The sequence below is a fragment of the Octopus sinensis genome, linkage group LG3, assembly GCF_006345805.1.
Source record: "Octopus sinensis linkage group LG3, ASM634580v1, whole genome shotgun sequence".
Taxonomy (NCBI): domain Eukaryota; kingdom Metazoa; phylum Mollusca; class Cephalopoda; order Octopoda; family Octopodidae; genus Octopus; species Octopus sinensis.
This window is the reverse complement of record NC_042999.1, coordinates 5,155,994-5,177,992: the sequence shown is the minus strand read 5'-3', so window position 1 is coordinate 5,177,992 and position 21,999 is coordinate 5,155,994. Positions and strand designations below refer to the sequence as shown.

General features: G+C 38.6%; 1 protein-coding gene across 1 annotated transcript; it reads left to right on the top strand.

Annotated features, from left to right (window-relative positions):
* Positions 1–1,700: 1,700 nt before the first annotated feature.
* Positions 1,701–18,268, top strand: LOC115209918. Its single transcript, XM_029778520.2, has 4 exons — positions 1,701–2,008; positions 8,915–9,079; positions 12,023–12,259; positions 16,975–18,268. The coding sequence occupies exons 1-3, from the start codon at positions 1,753–1,755 to the stop codon at positions 12,244–12,246; spliced, it is 645 nt and encodes a 214-aa protein (XP_029634380.1). The 5' UTR covers positions 1,701–1,752; the 3' UTR covers positions 12,247–12,259; positions 16,975–18,268.
* Positions 18,269–21,999: the final 3,731 nt, after the last annotated feature.

Sequence of the window (21,999 nt, the reverse complement as noted above, 5' to 3'; positions counted from 1 at the left end):
GCTTGCTTACCAAACACATGGTTCCACATTCATTCCCACTGCGTGGCACCTTGAGCAAGTGTCTTCTACTATAGCCTCGAGCCAACCAAAGCCTTGTGAGTGGATTTGGTAGACGGAAACTGAAAGAAGCCCGTCGTATATATGTATATATATATATATATATGTGTGTGTGTGTGTGTGTGTGCGTATGTTTGTGTGTCTGTGTTTGTCCCCCCCCCAACATCGCTTGACAACCAATGGTGGCGTATTTACGTCCCCGTAACTTAGCGGTTCGGCCAAAGAGACCGATAGAATAAGTACTAGGCTTCCAAAGAATAAGTCCTGGAGTCGATTTGCGGGGCACAATGAGTAATATTTGCTGCATTTTTTACTTTGAGAACAAATACATTTTTTAATAACTGTTCGCTATTTTACAAAAACTATATCAGCTGAGCAAATGACTTTCTCTAAATGCATTAAAAAGCCTATGACATATTCATAAGACTATTTCAGGAAATTGCCTCTGCTTTCTTTGAGCAAATAAAAGATGAACTTAGGTGAGGCAAAATGAGTCAGCTAAGACAAGGTGAATTTGCCTCTCCAGTTCTAAGAATTACATTCGGAAAACAACTCATACACATCGATATCCATATTTAGACATCAGAAAGATAAAAAAAAATGTAACAAAGATTGGTACTATTTAAGAAGAGTGGTCCCGGTGCGCGCACTCGCGCTAGCTAGGCGTGACTAGTCGATCCTTAATTTGTGTTTTATTTACTTTGTTTAAAAAAAATTTTTATTTTGTGTTTTATTTACTTTGCTAGGTAGTCGATGTAAGATCGACTAGTCACGACTAGCTAGCGCGTGTACGCGAGTGCGCGCACCGGGACCACTCTTCTTAAATAGTACCACAAAGATTTAAAATATCTTGGTCAAATGAAAGAAGCTCGTGGGAAAATGGCACATGATATGAAATTGACAAAACTCTATAGCTTCTTTACGCGCTCTTCGAGCGGCTCTCTTCCCAATATATCTACGCACCGTGGCAGTTAAAAGAAAGAAATTATAGAAATTAATCATTACTCATTTTGTCCCACTTTAGGCACCACTTTTTGAAAATTGAAAATTAGTAAAGTTAGACATTAGTGTGGCGGAAAAATTTACTTGAAATCCAACAGAGAAAAGATTATTTATTGTTAAGCCTCAAAATTTATTCTGATATTTTATTAGCAACCACATTTCAATTGGGTCAAAGCCGAGGGAAAAATTGCTTGAGACAAAAAGTACCTGTCATCTGTGTTTCAAACTCTCTCAACTTCAATAATAATAACTAAGCTGACCAGTTTTTACTCCCAAAGAGGATGCGATAGTAGGGGGGGAATGGTGCAAATACTTGCAACGTTTCAAACGAGAAGAGAGAAAATAGAGAAAAGTCAGAAATTACTCATTTTACCGTACTTGACCATTTTGCTCCGACCCTACATAAATACGTATATATTGATCCGGAAATAAGTCGACCTGCTTACACCCAAGAATATGTGTGGACCCGTCCATCTGTTCTGCAATCCAATTTTACCTCAAGGAAGAACGTTATATTATATTATATTATATTTAATGAATTATTAATTTATTTATTTATTTGTGTAATTGTTTCGAGAATAAATAAGTCAACCTGTTACAGCTGGTGATACGAATGGACTCGTCCACCTGTTGATTAATACAGTTTTTTACCTGAAGGAGAAGAAGTAGGTCAGAGTTTAAAGAATTACAAATATGGCGGGCCGCACCTTGTTTACGTTGAGTTGCATTTGTATAACTTGTGGGTTTTTATGTATGTTCGTGGCCTTTGCTTCTCCTTACTGGATCAAGTCATGGACCCGTGTACACAGCCCCATGGCAAACGTGGGTCTTTGGCACGTTTGTCTTTCGGGTTACATCAAACCTCGAGACCCAACTATGCATGCCTATGTTGGCTGTTGGTGGATTCACTCAACGGTATTTGACGATGCCAGCTATAACATTATGCCACGTAAGAAAAATGTTTCTATGTCTCTTTATTTTCCTTTGAATTACTATTTTCGTCTGTCAAATACAATTAATGGTAATTAATGACTCTAATTAATTAGGTGGCCAATGATCTTTATCATCAGTTCTGCCCTTCATTTCGACGTTTTGGCAATCAATATATAAAAACACATCCAGCTGTATCCCGGCGATATTTAAATATCCGATCTTGGGGTTATCTATTTTATGAATAATATTTGTATAAAACTTATTAAAACTCCCAGTTTCAAAGTTTTTTTCCTACGTTTATGGAAGAAGGCAATTTCCAGGTTGTTTCTAACTGGGTGGCCAGAACTTGATTTCCGTTTCTCTAAATAACAAATGTTCACGAAAACTTTGAAGGAATTTTTTTACGATATTTACAAAATCAAAACAAATTGGTAAAAGGTAATTTTATTAAATGTCTTCAAGCTCAACGAGGAAAGATAAATTAGATAATTAAAAAATTAATTGATTGAATAAATATTGAGAGGACATTATGATGAATGCTTAGAAGAAGCATATTTCCGACGCAATTAAGAGTGCGTGTACACACACAGGTACATAAATACAGACAAGAATTATTTGAAAGAGAAACAAAAGCCAATTATTGTTTACTTTTGATTTAAGAGGAAAAGAAATAGATTTACAAGTATTTAATTCGAAACGTCCTTTAAAATAAACATTAATTAGATGTTCTTTGTAAATTAACAAAAGTTTGGAAAATACGCAAACTTCCTTGTTGTTGCTCCAATTAGTCAAACCACAGAAATTCAAAATTGTACGATGGAAACCTTGAGTGCTCAACATCTTTTTAAGGTTTCTTGTAATTCCATAAACATTCGATTATTCTGTGCGCTGATCTCTTCCTTGCATGGATTGTGTTGTATATAGTGAGAATTTCAAATATAGAAAGAAAGCTCAAAGTATTGGAAACTGTATTACCAAATGCAATAACACCGAAAGATCAAAATTCCAAATCTCGAAATATTGTTGGGAAAAATAATTAGAAAAACGGTTTTAAGACTGTAATAGTTCTGAAAAGGAGTTTATCTGAGAAACATTAAAGGCGTAACTTCGGTATAGGTACCGGATTCATTTAAAAAAAGTGCTTTATATATGTATATATGGGGGGTTAGGAGTGGGAGAAAAGGGTTTCTGGCGATCTTTCGTCTCTAGTAGACCTTTCCGTCGATTTCCGTAAAAAAATATTTTTTTTTACATATGGGCTTGTGGGAACTTTTGAAGTAATATACATACATATACACCGAGTAAAAAATTTCAGTTATCTCTTTCTTTCACACATTAATCTCTCTGTCTCTTCACACACACTAACAGAAGCACTTCACTTACACAACATACTGTCTGTCTCCCACACCCCATCAAACACACACACATGTACGGTAACTTCAAAAGAACTTCCCTCGTCATAAAATGGCTTTCTCTTAGTCTCTTTCGCTCTCATTACTTCAAAAGTTCCCGCAAGCCCATATGTAAACAAAAAAAATTTTTTACGGAAATCGACGGAAAGGTCTACTAGAGACGAAAGATTGCCGGGTTTCTGTTATCTTCAGAAATGTAAACAAAGCTACTTACGGTACCTATACCGAAAGATCGCCTCATTAAAATAAATTGACCTTTAGTGTTTAAACCGGCCATATCCGGCCCAGATATTCTAAATGTTTTATATTCAAACTGGCCATATCTAGCCTCTCACACCTAACCTACATTGATATTCTTAAAATAAACTATCACATCATGGAAACCTCAAAGCTATAACACAATGCATGATTAATTCAAAACAATTTGAGTGAAAAAGTATTACATTTAACAGAGTAATCTGAACACCAAAGGGTTAAATAATATGCATTTACTTTTTAAACAGTATCTGTGGAGTTTCTCCAGCTGTTTTGAAAACTTTGAGATGGTTGCAAGTTTAGAGAGAACTGAAATATATCATTTCTTTTGAAATTGTATTTTGCTTGGAACATTTGATTCTTTGAGACTTTGTGGAAATTCCCCCTAGATAGTATTGAATTCCTTTGTTAGACATTTCTTTCCTCTTTTACCTTGAGACTTGTTATCCATTATTTTTTTCCACTTCGAGTCAAGATGTAAACAATCTTTACTGTGGAATGAAATTTAAAAAGATAATTTATCCGTAATATTATTTGGCAATTGTACGACTATGTTTGTAAAGCTTCAACAAATCTTAATATGAAGCAGTCCTTCATTACTGTATTTATTTTGAGATGCTCTGTGTTTCTTTCAGTTACTTTAAATATAACAAAGAATTTAGTAAAATAATTTAGTTATCATTCAGCTAATGTCAGGAACATAAATTGTGACTAAGGTTTGGTGGAAGATTTTAATTTAAAACTTATGTAAACATGACATTTGTACTCAGAGCTAGAACCGGTTTCAGCCGGGTTGGTAACAAAAGGGTTAATTTTTGATATCAGCAAAAAGTTTGTGTGGTTAGACTTGAATTTGCAGTCCTAGTGATTGAAATATAGTTGCAGATTCACTGAGCTGTGGATTCTTTAAAACAACAACAAAGAAAAACCTGTCAGTGACAATGACAAAGGCATGCGTGGTGTGGCCGGATGGTTTTGTAAGTTTATTTTATAACCATTTGCTTCTGGATTTGGTCTCAATGCATAGCGCTTTGGGCAAGTATGTCTGCTACTGCTTGAGTCAATTAATGCCTTTAGTAAAAATTGATAGCAGGGAAACGATACAGAAGCTGATTTCTTGTGTGTGAGTTGGCATGTTTATACCACTTAAAAATAACTACTGGAGTCAATGTGTTCAACCAAACACTCGAAGATGATGTCCCAACATGTTCTCAATCTAATAATTGGTAAATGAATAAAAGAATACTTTTGCCGTACTTAATTTTAAATATTTATTTATATTATAGTTTCAGCAATTATGATATTTACAAATATTGTTGACTTGGTCAGTAAAGCCAGACTCCTGCTTATCCTTTATATATATTTGTGTATGATTTATTTACTTATTTAATCATTTCTTGAAGGCAGTAGATGGGTTCTAACCAAGAAACAAATGCTCTATCATTGCAGTTTGGATAATAACAGGATAATTTTTACATAGTGAACTTGATGAAAGTTTTGTATATTTTAACTGTTCCACTTATAGGCTATATCTGTAAAGTTTATTTTAGCCAGTTTCTTGCCTCTCCGGATTGTCATTTAGACATTTCCTAACATAACTGAGTGTACCAATGTTTATTGGTATGAATGTGAATTTATAATCAGAGTAGATGGTGCTGGTGCCACATAAAAAGCACTGGTGATGGTGTTGTATAAAAAGCACTAATGCTGGCACCACATAAAATGCACCCAGAACTCAGCATCACCTTACAGGCACCTGTGCCAGTGGCATGTGTAAAAAGATTTGAGCAAGGTCGTTGCCAGTACCGCCTGACTGGCCCTCGTGCCGGTGGCATGTAAAAGCACCCACTACACTCGCGGAGTGGTTGGCATTAGGAAGGGCATCCAGCTGTAGAAACTCTGCCAGATCAGACTGGAGCCTGGTACAGCCATCTGGTTCACCAGCCCTCAGTCAAATTGTCCCGCCCATGCTAGCATGGAAAGCGGACGTTAAACGATGATGATGATGAACACTGTAAAGTGGTTAGCATTAGGGAAGGCATCCAACTGTAGAACTTGTGCCAAAACAGACAATGGAACCTGGTGAGGCTTCTGGCCACTGCTGCTCCTTTCAAACCATCCAACCCATGCCAGCATGGAAGTTGTACATTAAATGATGATGAATAAAGAAACTGTAATTTTCAAAATAGTGACCCATAAATTTTCTTCTTCTATTTAATCTTTTATCTTTCGCTTGTTTCATTCATTAACTGTGGCCATGCTGGGGCAGAATTACCCCCCCCCCAGTACTTATTCTTTTAAAAGCTGGGCACCTATTCTATTGGTCTCTTTTGATGAACTGCAACGTTACTGGGATGTAAACACACCAACACCAGTTGTCAAGCAATGATGGGGGACAAACAGATACAAAGACACACATATGAGCTTAGTAGTATCAAGGAAAAATTGCAGTCAGAGATGATGATGGCTGGTAGACGTGTCTTCAGGAAGAAATTGGGCAAAGGGCAGTGATGCACGGTGCTTTTTGTCATTGGGTTTGCTGTCACTCTGACCATACAACGACCAACCTTAGCATTACTCAAATTAGACTTACAAACTGTGAAGTGTTTGGTGTGCTAACAACACCAAAATTCAACCTGGCTCAAGTTTCTGACTTCTAAAAGTGTTTTATTAGTTTTGAAAACAAATTAAGATCAAAGTTATATCAAGATATTGTGAGAAAAAGATTATTCTCTCTTTTACTCTTTTACTTCTTTCAGTCATTTGACTGCGGCCATGCTGGAGCACCACCTTTAGTCGAGCAAATCGACCCCGGGACTTATTCTTTGTAAGCCCAGTACTTATTCTATCGGTCTGTTTTGCCGAACCGCTAAGTGACGGGGACGTAAACACACCAGCATCGGTTGTCAAGCAATGCTAGGGGGACAAACATAGACACACAAACATATATACACACACTTATATATATATACATATATACGACGGGCTTCTTTCAGTTTCCATCTACCAAATCCACTCACAAGGCATTGGTCGGCCCGGGGCTATAGCAGAAGACACTTGCCCAAGATGCCACGCAGTGGGACTGAACCCGCAACCATGTGGTTGGTTAGCAAGCTGCTTACCACACAGCCACTCCTGCGCCTATTATTGTAAAAAAAAAGTTAGTTTTTAGTTTAGGAATTTAAAATTAATCTAACTGTATGTGTAACCATGCTGTCAAAGCTGTTGCACACCCTTTGCCATTCTCCCATTATCCCATTCTCCCATTATCCCATTCTCCCATTATCCCATTCTCCCATTCTCCCCTTATCCCATTCTCCCATTATCCCATTCTCCCATTCTCCCATTATCCCATTCTCCCATTATCCCATTCTCCCATTCTCCCATTCTCCCATTCTCCCATTATCCCATTCTCCCATTCTCCCATTCTCCCATTATCCTATGATCCATCTGGTACCATATGATACAATGTGCTGTGAGGTGTGCAGTGTTATTTCGGGACACACGCCACCAAATTTCGAGCAGGAGTTTAACAAAAGTTTTTCTTTGTGATTAAATTAATGAGTCAAGTTCATATTTATTATGAATTTGCCATTTTTGATGGTTGTGCAGTGCACACCTAACACTCTCGGAATCTACGCCCCTGGCAAGGGGCCCTTTTGTGCATCATCATCATTGTCGTCATCCTCTATTTTCAATGCTGGCATGGGTTGGACAGCTTGATAGGGGCTTAGCAAGGCCAGGAGCCACAGCAAGCACCATAGTCTGTTTTGGCTTGGTTTCTGCAGTTGGGTGCCCTTCCTAACACCGACCACTTTACAGAATGCCACCAGCACCTGCAAGATCACAAATTAATTTATTTGTCAAGACAAAAACCCCTTGACTGAGTATGGTGGAGTGTAGTACAGCTATCAATCACAATGTTTATCAAATTATAAGGTCTCACCACTTACACGAGAAGCAAGGGGCATTCCTACCCCATTTTTCCATACAGTACCTCTTGGTGTAGAATACAATGTCTAGCAGATATGGTTACATCATCATCATCATTCAGCATCTGTTTTCCATGCTGGCATGGGTTACATGGTTTGACTGGAACTGGTAAGCTGCAGAGAGGCACCAGGTTTCAGTCTGATTTGGTTTGGTTTCTATGGCTGGACGCCCTTCCTAATGCCAACCACTCCAAGAGGATAGTGAGTGTCTTTTACGTATCACTGACCACAACTATGGTTTCACTTGGCTTTGACATATCTTCCAAAGCGCAGCAAATTGCCAAAAGTCTTGATCACATCGCCTCTGCCAGATTCAGCATCTGAGGATCATGCCTCACCACCTCGTTCCATGTCTTCCTGGGTCCACCTCTTCCACAGATTCCCTCCGAGGTTATAGATTTATATTTAAGACTTAGTGAGTGAAACTTGTCTTCCATTCCCCCATCTTCTGAAAAAGTCTAGTAACAATAATTTCTGTGAGGCTGTGACTGCCAAAAAACGAGGAAGCTGCTACATGGTCACTTGACTTGCTAAAAATAGTAGTCAACTCTCTCCCAGATGTCTTTAACCCTTTCATTACCAACCCAGCTGAAACCAGCTCTGGCTCTGTAGTACAAATGTCTTGTTTACATAAATTTTGAATTAAAATCTTCCACCAAACCTTAGTCACAATTTATGTTCCTAACACTAGTTTAATGATAACTAAGTTATTTTATTAAATTCTTTGTTATATTTAAAATAATTGAAAGAAACACAGAACATCTCAACAGAAATACAGTAATGAAAGGGTTAAAAAAAAGCTTATCCAATACATTTCATTTTTGAATTTGGTTTGCAAGAGTCTTGACTGTTGAAAAGGTTGCAAGACGCAACGAAAATTTTAGGAAAATAAAAATAAGAAATAAGTGGAAATTTTACTGGTGAGTGTGTTACATTATAAGGCACAAAAAGAAAATGACTCTCCCCAGACACAACAGAATATCCAATACATCATTCTCAATTAACATCTGTTTTCCGTGCTGGCATGTGTTGGATGGTTTGACAGGAGCTGGCCAGGCTGGTGCAGCTCTCTGGCTGACCAGTTCCTGTCAAACTGCCCAGCCCATGCCAGTACGGAAAATGGACATTAAATGATGATGATGATGATGATGACTTCTACGATTCTGTCCTTATGGTTTGATGTTTTATAAATGCATTTATTACATTATACTTTGAAAAGAAAGGCTATCAATCTGTTGTACATTTGTTGCTTTATATTTTCAGACTGGTTCCGAGCAGTGCAGGCTTTCGCCATCTTCACACTTCTCTGTGATCTTGGTTCGCTTCTTCTGATTTTGCTCTATTTGTCCCCCTACACCACTGAAACGGTCTACAAAGACAGGAAAATGAAGCTTTTCATTCTCAACTGTGTTCTCAATGGGATTGCAGGTATGTACTTGACATTTATTAATAAAATTTGAATTTCTGAGATTCTTTACACTGTTCATTCTTATCTGTCACCTTTGCTCACAAAACTGCATGTGTGTCTCATCATCATCATCAATTAACATCCATTTTCCATGCTGGCATGGGTTGGACAAGGTACAATGGCCCAGTGGTTAGGGCAGTGAATGGCAGTCGTAGGATCACAATTTTGATTCCTAGTCCGGGCGTTGTGAGTGATTATTGAGTGAAAACTGTTAAAGCTCCACAAGGCTCCATCTTAGTATGCTTGTCTGCACAGGACCCTGCTCCACCTCCACCCGACCTGTTCTGTCAAGCATTTCCCCCACATCTCTTCCCCAGACACTCTATCTATGGTACCACTCAGCTGCTGTTATCACCAGAGAGCAGAAGTGGCACATACCACATCCCCTCCCTTTCGGTTATCTCCTCCCCGCCTCATTCAACCACTTCCATCTCATTATCTTCCCTGCTCACTATTTCCACCAATTGTCTCCTTTCTATTTCTCAAGCCTTTGTTCTCTCCACTCTTCTATACTACATCCTTAACACTTTTACACTTTGTCATACACACACACTGACATTGCACATTCAGCAGAGCATATTAACTTCCCTTCTTTCTAGCCCTTGCATGTCCTCTGCTTTTATGGCCCAAGTTTCTCTGCCATACCCTATAGCCATTCATACACAAGCATCATACAATCTTGTCTTCCATTCTGCAGGTGATATCTTTTGTTGCCAACAGAGGTAATGGCTCTCTAAACCTTCTCCATCTTCTTTTAATGCTAATACCTATGCTTTCAGGGCATTCTTCTCTACTGCTAATTTGGTCACCTTCATAACAGTAACTATCTACTACCTCTTAAATGTCCTCTTGGATATTTAAGGAAATCTGCATCTTGTGTGTTGTTGTTGTTGTTTGTTCCTTCTCAAGCCATGCCTGGCTCATAGGGCCGGTTTCCCAGTTTCATTGACGAATAGGTTCCCCACCTGGATGGGACGCCAGTCCATCACAGGTGAGCTGCTAGATGCAGGAGGAAAGAATGAGAGAAAGTTGTGGCAAAAGAGTCAGCAGAAGTTCGCCATTACCTTCTGCCAGAGCCATGTTGAGCTTAGGTGTTTTGCTCATAAATACACACATTGCCCAGTCTGAGATTCAAACCTGTGATCCCTTAACCACAAGTCCACTGCTCTAACCACTAGGCCATGTGCCTCCACACTTGTGTGTTCTTAGTGTCTATTATTTCTGCACATCTGTCACACCCACAAAGTCTACTTTCTCTGTTAACCTTCCTGTGATTCCACTGCATCTGTTCTATGTCCATAGCCTACCCTAGATGCACCATAAGGAATTTCTACCTACACCTTTTCTACGTTTGAAACAAAGCCATTTTCATGAAGAGATTAGCAATTTGTCTGCTTACCTGGTTACTGGTGCTTTGGTTTTTAAGTTAACCCTAAGGCCCTCCAGTTCCAGTCCCTGCTTCTACACTTGAAATTCGTTCTCTGATTCTACTATAGATTCAGCTATAAGAGCAAAATTATGTATATAGAGAAACTCTCACAGGCACTCGGTCTTAACCCTTTCATTACCAACCCAGCTGAAACCGGTCTGGCTCTGAGTACAAATGTCCTGTTTTCATAAGTTCTGAATTAAAATCTTCCACCAAACCTTAGTCACAATTTATGTTCCTAACACTAGTTTAATTATAACTAAGTTATTTTACTAAATTCTTTGTTATATTTAACGTAACTGAAAGAAACACAGCATCTCAAAATAAAAACAGTAACCAAAGGGTTAAACTCTTCTGTTATGGCCTGGAGGACTGGTAAATAAGAGAGGATGAGAACTAAGCTCTGGTGAACTCCTATTTACTAAATTTGTCTTTATATTCATTACTTTCACCTTATTGATAATACTTTGCACCTGACTTGGACAGCTCTCACCAGCCGTTCATCTGCCCCCAGCTTCTGCAGTTACCTTACTAAAATGAGAGCATGAGTAATACTCTTTGGTACGAAAGAAAACAGCCTAATTAATTAGGCTATCTTCCTAATTAATTGAGCTATAACCCTTTTTGTAACTTTCATGACCTGGTTCGATACCGCTGTACATCTTTCTTTTACTTATTTATGACTTTTCTGGAAGCTCAATATTTATATAAATAATAGAACTTCCTCGTATATTTTGTCAACTCTTCTATGAAGACACTTTCAAAGTTCTAACACATTAAAATTAATATTGTTTATGAATTTGTTTTGCAGGATTTCTGATGTGAAACCATTTGTTGAAACAGATGTTGTTATATTTTGGGATGGTCGTTTTTTTTTTCTTTCTATTTTATCTTGCCAAATAAACACAGATAAGGATACACATCTTAGAAAGACAGAATGGACTGAGCAGAATAGGAGGAAACAGGTTGGATGGAAAGGTCGCGCTGAAGAGGTCACAGGTGTGTGACAAAAGATTTCCAGACAAGGAACTTAAGATAAAATAAGGACAATAATAAACAAATAAAGAATGAATATATAGTGCTTTGGTTTATTTGGCAAGAAAAGAAAAAATGACCATCCTGAAATATTGGGTTGTCCGGAGAGTTCGTGCCGATTTATAGTAGCTTACCTTTCGACTTATTTTAGAACATGGTTGAGTCCATAAAATAGGATTTGGCTACATCTCCATTTAGAGCACAGTTTAAGCTATCTTTTGACCTGTGTTAATTCTGTAACCCTTTAAAATGGAAGATAAGAAAATGTAATGGCAAGTATTTATTGACCTTTTTCTTTCGTTTAAAAATCGGCAAGAACTTTCCGGACAACCCAAATATAACAATATATTGATGATTTTCTGTTTATAAATGACTTTGACAATATCTTGTGAAAGATATTCAGAACTTACTCTTAAATCTCAATTATCTATTTTTGCAGCTGCCTTAGTCTTCATGGATTCCTTGATCTTTGCCCAGATGTCCATTGACCCCAGCTGGATGCCACGGCCCTGGATGAACTATTTGTCCTTTTCCTATGGTCTCAATGTCCTCTCTGGCTTCTTCAGTGCATTTGCTTGCATGTTTCTCTTTTTGATGATTGATGTTATTAAAACTTACCCTGAGAAAGAACCATCCAAAGACAACAAATTAGGTTTCCACTAATTACTGCCATCTGGTGAGGAATTCTTTTCTTTCTAAAAGTTTCAACCTTGCTTTTACCTTAATTTTCTCACAGTGTTCTTTTTCGAATTCATTCCTGTATATCAGAGTGTTCAGGCTAAATTTGTCAGTTGGCTGGTGGCACATAAAAAGGACCATCCGAACGTGGCCGTTGCCAGCGCCGCCTCGACTGGCTTCTGTGCCGGTGGCACATAAAAAGCACCATCCGAACGTGGCCGATGCCAGCGCTGCCTTGGCTGGCTTCCGTGCCGGTGGCACGTTAAAAGCACCAACCGATCGTGGCCGATGCCAGACTCCCCTGGCACGTAAAAAGCACCCAGTACACTCGCGGAGTGGTTGGCGTTAGGAAGGGCATCCATCTGTAGAAACACTGCCAGATCAGACTGGAGCCTGGTGCAGCCCCTGGCTTCCCAGACCCCGGTCAAACCGTCCAACCCATGCTAGCGCGGAAAACGGACGTTAAACGATGATGATAAAACGAAAACACAATATCCAATCCAAAAACTAAAAGTATTTAAAAAAAAACCAAAAAACTATTCAGTAGATTATGCAGAATAGTCTTAATGGTAAAAATTTCAATTCCTTGGATGACGTAAAAAGATACCTTGATGAATTCTTTGCCATGAAATCACCTCAATTCTGGGAAGAGGGTATTTTCAAGTTAAAGGAAAGATGGAGGCGCATTGTGCAACAAAATGGTTTATATTTGGTTCATTAAAAATGTAACAGTTTCCCCAACCAAGCTGTCCTCAGCTTCCACCACAGCCTCAGAACCTGGCACTTGCATTCCTCACTAAGTTCCTGGGAAGATCTTTGGAAACCACTTTGATCTCAGTCACCAGATCGGCCTTGACATTTCAGGCAGAGTGGTTGGTGTCTTTCTCAACTGTGCTCTGCACATAAGTAATCCACGGGATTACAATCTGGGGGATTAGAAGATCAGGAACTGGAACTGGTGAAGTTGTAGGAATTCTCTGACAACCACTTCTGACTTTCTGGAGGTATGGCACTGAGATGAGCCCTACTTCCATACACATGGCCTTCCAGCAGCAATCCTCTCCAGCCAGGGATTGACCACAGTCTCCAGCAACTTCACATAGCCATCTGAATTGAGCCTGAGGCCCTGTCCTGCAGTTGTTAGATGAATTCTGGCATGCAGACACAGTCAGAATGCCTGCTGTGTCCCTTCCCGCTGGTCACAGCTTCATAGTCTCCATTGCAGCTGTCCATGTCACATCTTACAGCCTTTAGGGACCACAGGGCATTGAGCAGCAGTCATGATGTCAGCATTTTGATACCCACTACAAATCCTTCCTCATGATACAGGTAACTCCTTTCTCAACATTCAAATGGCTTCCAGTCCTCCATGTCAGCTAACTTTCTCTCAACTACAACTTTAATCTTTTATGCTCTCCAACGCCATTGACTTTTCTTCAGTACATCAAGCTGTCCCTGAAAAAGAGGGAGACATAAAAAATTGTCATATTTAGCCCAAACATCTGTATTCATAAAAACAATCATTAGTTTTATATCTAAATGTGTGAGAGAGAGAGACAGCGACATAAATAACAATTCCTCTGCTGTTTTGAGAAGTTCTCTTGGAAGGATAAAAGCCATGTGTCACCAGCAGAAGGCTGAACCATTCTAGTGTATGGCTGCTAACCACAAAAATGATTGTTGTTGTTAAGCTTCAAGCTAACCCTGGCTGGTCAGGCATTTAATTTACCATATCTATGTTTTTAAGAAATAGTGCATCCTAAATTACACCATCCAGTGTGTTTTTTAAGATATTTGAGAGATAGTTGACTACTATTTCTAGTAAGTCATGTGTCCATGTAGCAGCTTCCTCATTGTTTTGGCAGTCACAGCCTCACAGAAATTATTGTTACTAAACTTTTTCAGTGGATGGGGGAATAAAAGACAAATTACACTCACCAAGTCTTAAATATAAATCTGTAACCGTCTCTGACAGACATTATATTCTGCACCAAGAGGTCCTCAGTGGGAAGATGGAGTGAGGATGCATCTTGCTTCTTGTGTAAGCAGTGGGACCTTATAATTTGATTTATATTTTGATTGAAGACTATATCAAAATCCTGTTATGGGTAACATTTAAATATTGAATAGGAGTGGCTGTGTGGTAAGTAGCTTGCTAACCAACCACATGGTTCCGGGTTCAGTCCCACTGCGTGGCATCTTGGGCAAGTGTCTTCTGCTATAGCTCCGGGCCGACCAAAGCCTTGTGAGTGGATTTGGTAGATGGAAACTGAAAGAAGCCTGTCGTTTATATGTATATATATATATATATATATATATATGCATGTGTGTGTGTCTGTTTGTCCTCCCAACATAGCTTGACAACCAATGCTGGTGTGTTTACGTCCCCATAACTTAGTGGTTCAGCAAAAGAGACCGATAGAATAAGTACTAGGCTTACAAAGAATAAGTCCATGTGGTCGATTTGTTCGACTAAAAGCGGTGCTCCAGCTTGGTTGCAGTCAAATGACTGAAACAAGAAAAAAAAATAGCAGTTTTCCTAGACAGAATATCTGGCCGACAAGAAAATTTGGATAAATTCATATTTTATTTACTGATTATTTCTCTCAGAATCAGGCCATCAACATAAGACTGTTGTGAAATATTCTGCACAATCAGCAATTTGATTCTGTTAACCCAGAGGTTCTCAACATGGGTGGTACTGACCCCAACAAGGTGCTGGTCATATTGAAGGGAGAGTTAGGTTTTAGGGAACAGTGAGGTAACATAATTGACATAGTAAATTTTGGTAGATGGACCGGATGCTGAATGCACTTTAGCTAAAGGACATGAAGCTGAACAGACTAGATGCTGTTCGGCTTTATGTCTTTTTGGCACTGTGTTAGTTCAGCTTCTTGTCTTTTGGCAAAAGTGCATTTGACATCCTGTCCATGCACGTAAATTTTACAACGGCCTGCTGTGGATCATAGAGTGACCCGCTGTTCTTGTGAAGACCTATTGAGTCAAGTACGTTAACACCAACATCAAATGAAAATTGAATGGAAATGGTAGTTAAAACATCCGTGCTGGTGACATGTTAAAAGAAAAGCACCGTCCGAACGTGGCAGATGCCAGCGCCGCCTAACTGGCGTCCATATAAGTGACGCGGCCGTTTGCCAGCCTCGCCTGGCACCTGTGCTGGTGGCACGTAAAAAGCACCCACTACACTCACGGAGTGGTTGGCGTTAGGAAGGGCATCCAGCTGTTGAAACACTGCCAGATCAGACTGGGCCTGGTGCAGCTTACTGACTTCCCAGACCCCAGTCAAACCGTCCAATCCATGCTAGCATGGAAAATGGACGTTAAACAATGATGATGATGATAAAGCTAGTAATGATTATTAAAATAAAATGAAAGGTAAGTATATATGATGGCTGAAGACATGCTTGAACAAGAATAATTCATTTTCAATGTTATATTTCTGGGTGGAATAGTACAGTTTAGGCATGCAGTCTTGCTTGTTTTTTTATTTTATATCTTGGGATCTCCATTTGAGTAAAATGTATTAATTATCATCCGTGTGAAGTTTAGTCATGATATCTTATTCACTACTTAGGTGGGTGCTAGGTATAAGAAAAAAAAGGGCCAGTACAAAAGAAAAAGGGGGAAAGAACCACTATTAACCTAAAGGTACCCCATTCTGTGGGTACCTTTGACATTCACTTAATCCTTTCTACCCTAGGCACAAGGCCCAAAATATTTGGGGGTGGAGGGCCAGTGGATTGGATCAACCCCAGTATGCAACTGGTACTTAATTTATCGACCCCAAAAGGATGAAAGGCAAAGTTGACCATGGCGGAATTTGAACTCAGAATGTAAAGATGGACGAAATACCGCTAAGCATTTCACCTGGCATGCTAACGTTTCTGCCAGTTTGCCGCCTTAATGACTCTCATAAAATTAATGACATGAAAATATTGTAATAATCAAAATATAAATCCTACTTCAAGTTTTTCCAAACCTCATTCTGTGATGCACTTGGACACATCATTATTGATATTTCATGAGTGTCATTAGGTGTTTCAGGTCTTTCAACAATCAGACACCTTTACCCATCATTAATCAAGCCCTGGCTACGAGGGTCCAGTTAGCAGTGCCTTGGTAGCACTGTTCCTTCCAAACTCACACTTCCTGATTGGCAGTCATTTTGAGGCAGCCTCTGCTGTCTCCAATATCAACTTGATGGCCTTCCACCTATTGGCCCCAATCATGCTCAACATTTTGTAAGTTTTGCAAAGGGCCTGGACTGCAAACCTTTTGCATCTCACCTGAGAAGGATCACAATCATCATCATCATCATTTAACGTCTGCTTTCCATGCTAGTATGGGTTTGATGGTTTGACTGAGGTCTGGTGAACCAGATGGCTGCACCAGGCTCCAGTCTTGATCTGGCTGTGTTTCTACAGCTGGTTGCCCTTTCCTAACGCCAACCACTCCGAGAGTGTAGTGGCTGCTTTTACGTGCCACGGTGCCGGTCAGGTGGTACTGGCAACGAGCTCGCTTGAATCTTTTTACACCTGCCAGTAAGGCGATGCTGGTAACGATCCCGCTCGAATGGTGCCTTTTTGAAAGTAGAAAATTATGTAGTTAATATATTTAATGAAGTCCTGTTATTTTTTAAATAATTTTTTTTGCCTCATTTTAATGTTTTTCTAATGGTTTTATATTTTTCAGCATTTATGATGAATCAGTTAACCAAAGGACTAATTAACATCTTAAAATTTCATTACGAGTTTGGCATGTTCTTACAGATGATGTCTGTCAACTTTGGACAATATTTTTTTACATCAAATTTTTTATACATTTATTCTGAGAAAACATTTGTCTTGGATGTCAGCAGGTTGCCTTGTATTATAAACTGAAAATGCTGTGTTATTCACATTTTTAATATTATCATCCATTTTTGTTTTCTGATTAAATTTTAATCTAAAACATTTTATAATCTAAAGTTAGATGCTTATAGATAAAATTATTTGTTATCTGTAAAAAGTAGCTAATTAAGCGGTTATTCATAAAAACTTCTTTCAATATTGATATCATCGTTACATGTCCAATTATGCTTTTTGATTATATTATAACAATTAAGTTTGTTGGATAGAAAAAGGTTTCTAATTGGTTTTAAAGTTCTGAATATTATTGTGCCTTAACCACTGCTGATCCTTTACCAATAAAACCAGTGGAATGTTACAAGAAAAGGTTTGAAATGTTTGTTCCAGCAGGTTACAGTCTGAGTTTGAATCCTGCTGAGGCCATCTTTACCTTTCATCCTCCTGGGGGTCAATAAAATAATAATCCAGTCAAGTAATGGAGTCCTTGTTATTAACAAACTCCTTCCACTCAAAAATCGTTGACCTCGTGTTATTATTAAAGGTGGCCAGCTGGCAGAATGGTTAGCATGTTCGGCAAAGTGCTTAGCAGCATTTTCTCTGTCTCGATGTCCTAAGTTCAAATTCTACTGATGTCAACTTCACCTTTCATCCTTTTGTGGGTCGATGAAACAGGTACCACTGTCAATTACATCAACTAACCCCTTCCCCCAAAATTTCAGGCCTCGTGCCTATAGCAGAAAGGACTATTATTAGTATTATTATTATTATTATTATTATTATTCTAATTTAGTCGGCAAGTATTGTATCTTGAGGCTTGGTGACAACAAGTCTCCTCAAATCTCAAGAATCTTCGTCAGGATTCTTTCAGAATATAGGATGGTACTTTTCTGCAGGTCAGCAATGCGAATTTTAATTCCAATCTTTTTCGGTCTTTTAGAGCATTTTGGGAGTTGAACCAGGTCCACCAGTTACTACCAGGGCTGTGGAGTTGAAACAAAAAAAATTTGGCTCCACGACTCTGACTCCACAACCCTGGTTACTACTGGAATAATTGCTGTCTTGGTCTTCCACAATCTCCTCAGCTCTTTGGATTGATCCTGATATTTTTCAATTTCTTTGGTATCAACGCTGAGGAATTGGAAAAACCTATGATCTTACACTATGTTTATTTTGTCCTCTGTAATTGTATCTGGTCTTCTTGCTTCAGTAGTATGATCAGTCTATATGGGAAAATCTCACAAGATCTTGTAATTTTCATCATTATTATTATTATTTAGTTCCTACTTACATTCATTTCTGAACTATTTTGTATGTTATTTGGAAAATTTTGCATTCATATATTTTTAGAGAATTAAGTCATTATATATATAACCAAAAATGAATGTATTTTATAATCACCTTAATGTACACAACTTTGTCTATTTTTCAAAATAAAGTTTTATAAAATCTAAATTGCTGATTTTCCTTCCATTTTATTATCTGTCTATCTATCTATCTATCTATCCGCTCAGTCGAAGTCGACTCTCGGTTACTCGTTGGATCAGTATCCTCCAGTCAGTTCTATCCTGGGCCGCTTCTTTCAGATTGGCTATGTCCATTCTGGTATCACTCTTGATGGTGTCAAGCAAGCGGGTTCTTGGTCGGCTTCTTCCTCTCTAGCCACTGACCATTCCAAGCATGATGTCCTTCTCCAGGGATTTTCTCTGCATAATATGACTGAAATATGCCAATCTATGCTTGGTGATCCTAGCTTCTAGCGACATTTTCAGTCTTATCTGCTTAAGAACTTCTCCATTGGTGAGCCTCGCTGTCCATGGAATCCGTAAAAGTCTTCTCCAACACCAAAGCTCAAATGCATTAATTCTCTTCTGGTCAGCTTTCTTTAGTGTCCAGGTCTTGCATCCATATCGGGAAGACAATTGCATTCTCCAATCTGCATTTGGTAGCGAGTCTGATGTCTGTACTCTTCCAGACCCTGCTCATGCTGACCATTGCCTCTCTGCCTAGTACTAACCGCCATATTATTTCTGGAGTGCAGTCACCATCTCGATTTATTTTGGAGCCAAGTAAACAACACTTAATATAGTTTTTTGAATCCCTTCTTTCTAAAATCAACAACTGCTGATGTCCTTTTGATTTTCTTTGTTACTGATTTAATCTGAAGCAAAAGTTTGCCTCCAAAAGTTCAGATTCTTTTGTATTTTAGCATAAAATATTTCTTTGCACAGTTGTAATATATTTTCTGGGAAACTTGTTACAGTTTCATATTCTGAGGAATCCAATTAATATTTTTACTTTAAGGCCATGAAATAAAATGTAACTCATTTTACTCATCAGAAAATGAATAGCTTCATTGCTATGAAGTCCAGCATGATCATTATCATCATCAAGTTGCCTTAGAAGCCAAGAACCCTCCTGTCAAGTTGCAGCAAGTAACCTTAGATGCCGGGAACCCCACTAAGTATCCTAGCTGTCACTAATAACACTGATTTTTGCCGCTGTACTAAACTGGGTTTTATGCCTATTTCCTCTATCTTTAGGGATAGTTCCCAATGCACCTATAGCTCCTGGGATACACTTTACCTGCACTTTCCATAGTCTCTGTAATTCAATAGCTAGATCCTGGTACTTTGCTATTTTTTCTACACTTCTCATATTAACCCATGAAGTCCCACTGTCCTATAAATAGGACACTAAATGAGAACATTAAATAAGCTATATTACATTGTGTCAGTGTCCTATTTATAGGACACCAAGCATTTCCATTTCTACTTGAAGTAAAAGAGTTTTAATAATTACTTTTTTTATTTTAATCTATTTTCAATCATCTGTAAAAATTTAAAAGTAATATTCAGAAATCTAAGTTTTCTGGGACTTAATGGGTTAATTTTTTCATCATTTGGGACTGTAAAGTCAATTATCTGGCACTTTCTATTCTACTACACACAAATCAGGCCTTCTAGCTTCTATTAATCTGTCAGTCTGAATGCTAAAGTCCCACAACGTCTTGTACTTCTCACTTTCTAGTACTTTACTAGGTTCATGTTCCTACCATTTATCAGTATGTTCAAATCTTAGCTTTCTACATAATTCCCAGTGGATTACTCTCCCTAGACTGTCATGTCTTTTCTTGTATTCTTTCTGTGCCAGCATGCTACATTCACTTACTATATAAGTAGCACTTTCCTCTTTTGATTTGCACAATCAACATTGGGAATCAACTTGGTTTTTGTCTATTTTGTCTTTTATCCAATTAGTCCTTAATGCTTGATCTTGTGCAACTACTAACAAACTTTCTGTCTCCCTCTTCAGCTTTCTCATCTCTAGCCATAACCATGTCTCACTACTATTTACTGAAACTATCTTTGGAAATCTACCATGCAACACCTTCTCCTGCCAGTCACATAATTTCTGTTCTTTTTCTGTTTTTTTTGTTTTTTAAGTCCATTTGGTGTTTGGGTTTCCCTATGTCTTGCTGTAACTCTAGCAGTTTTTAATAAACTTTTTTCACTATTACCTACAGAGGAGTCTATATCTACTGTAGCTAACTCCACACAGTCTTCCAGTGACATTAACCTTCTTCCACCTTCCCTTTTAGGTGGGTATAATCTTGCTATTCCTGCCCTTGGGTGGAGTCCTCCATTCACATTGAATTCCTTCCAAGTTCTGTTTAGCTTTACTAATTCAGTTTTCGTCCAATCTACAAAAGCTTTGAGTATCTAAGTAATGATACTGCCCAAGTATTTACAGCTTTCACTAGATTTGGACCATTTAGTTTTGACTTCTTTAGCTTCCTCACCCTTCTGATGTACTCCTCAATTTTCATTTTCATTTTTGTAGTTAGTACTCTGTCAGATTCTAATACTCCTGGATACCTTCAATAATTTTTAATGTCTGGCCACCGCTGTTGACTACCTGTCCCCTTCTCATGACTAATATTGCACACTTGTGGAGGCGCAATGGCCCAGTGGTTAGGGCAGCAGACTCGCGGTCATAGGATCGCGGTTTCGATTCCCAGACCGGGCGTTGTGAGTGTTTATTGAGCGAAAACACCTAAAAGCTCCACGAGGCTCCGGCAAGGGATGGTGGTGATCCCTGCTGTACTCTTTCACCACAACTTTCTCTCACTCTTACTTCCTGTTTCTGTTGTACCTGTATTTCAAGGGGCCGGCCTTGTCACGCTGAATGTCCTCGAGAACTATGTTAAGGGTGCACGTGTCTGTGGAGTGCTCAGCCACTTACACGTTAATTTCACGAGCAGGCTGTTCTGTTGATTCGGATCAACCGGAACCCTCATCGTCATAACCGACGGAGTGCTTCTATTCCATTCCACACTTATCTATGCCAAATTCCATGCCTGTATCTTTGCTGAAGAGTCTGTATTAAGGAATCTTTTTTTCATTCTTTCTAAAATGCTTCAGATCATCCATGTAGAGCAAATGGTTAATTTTTTCCTTACTATTTCAGAACTTACACTCTGCTTTTTCCTTCCTTAATACTAAACTGAAGGGGATCAAACATAGAACTAATACTAAAGGAGGCAATGAGACCCCCTGGAAAATTCCTCTCTTGATATTAACTTTCCTTTAAGACTGTGTCACCTGCGTAGAGATCTACTTTCCATTTCTTCTATGCTAAAGCTAATTAATTCTCTTACATTGTCTGCTATACTGAACATACTCAAACATTCACTTATCCATGAGTGTGAGATCATGACATAGGCTTTTCCTATACTCTATCCATGCTGTTGTTAGATTTTTTTCTTTTTAGCTTTTACTTCGTTTAGTACTGCTTGAACCTCAAATCACAGTTTATAATCTCAAACAAAGAAGAGATGCATCGGATAATGCAATGGCATGCACACAAAACA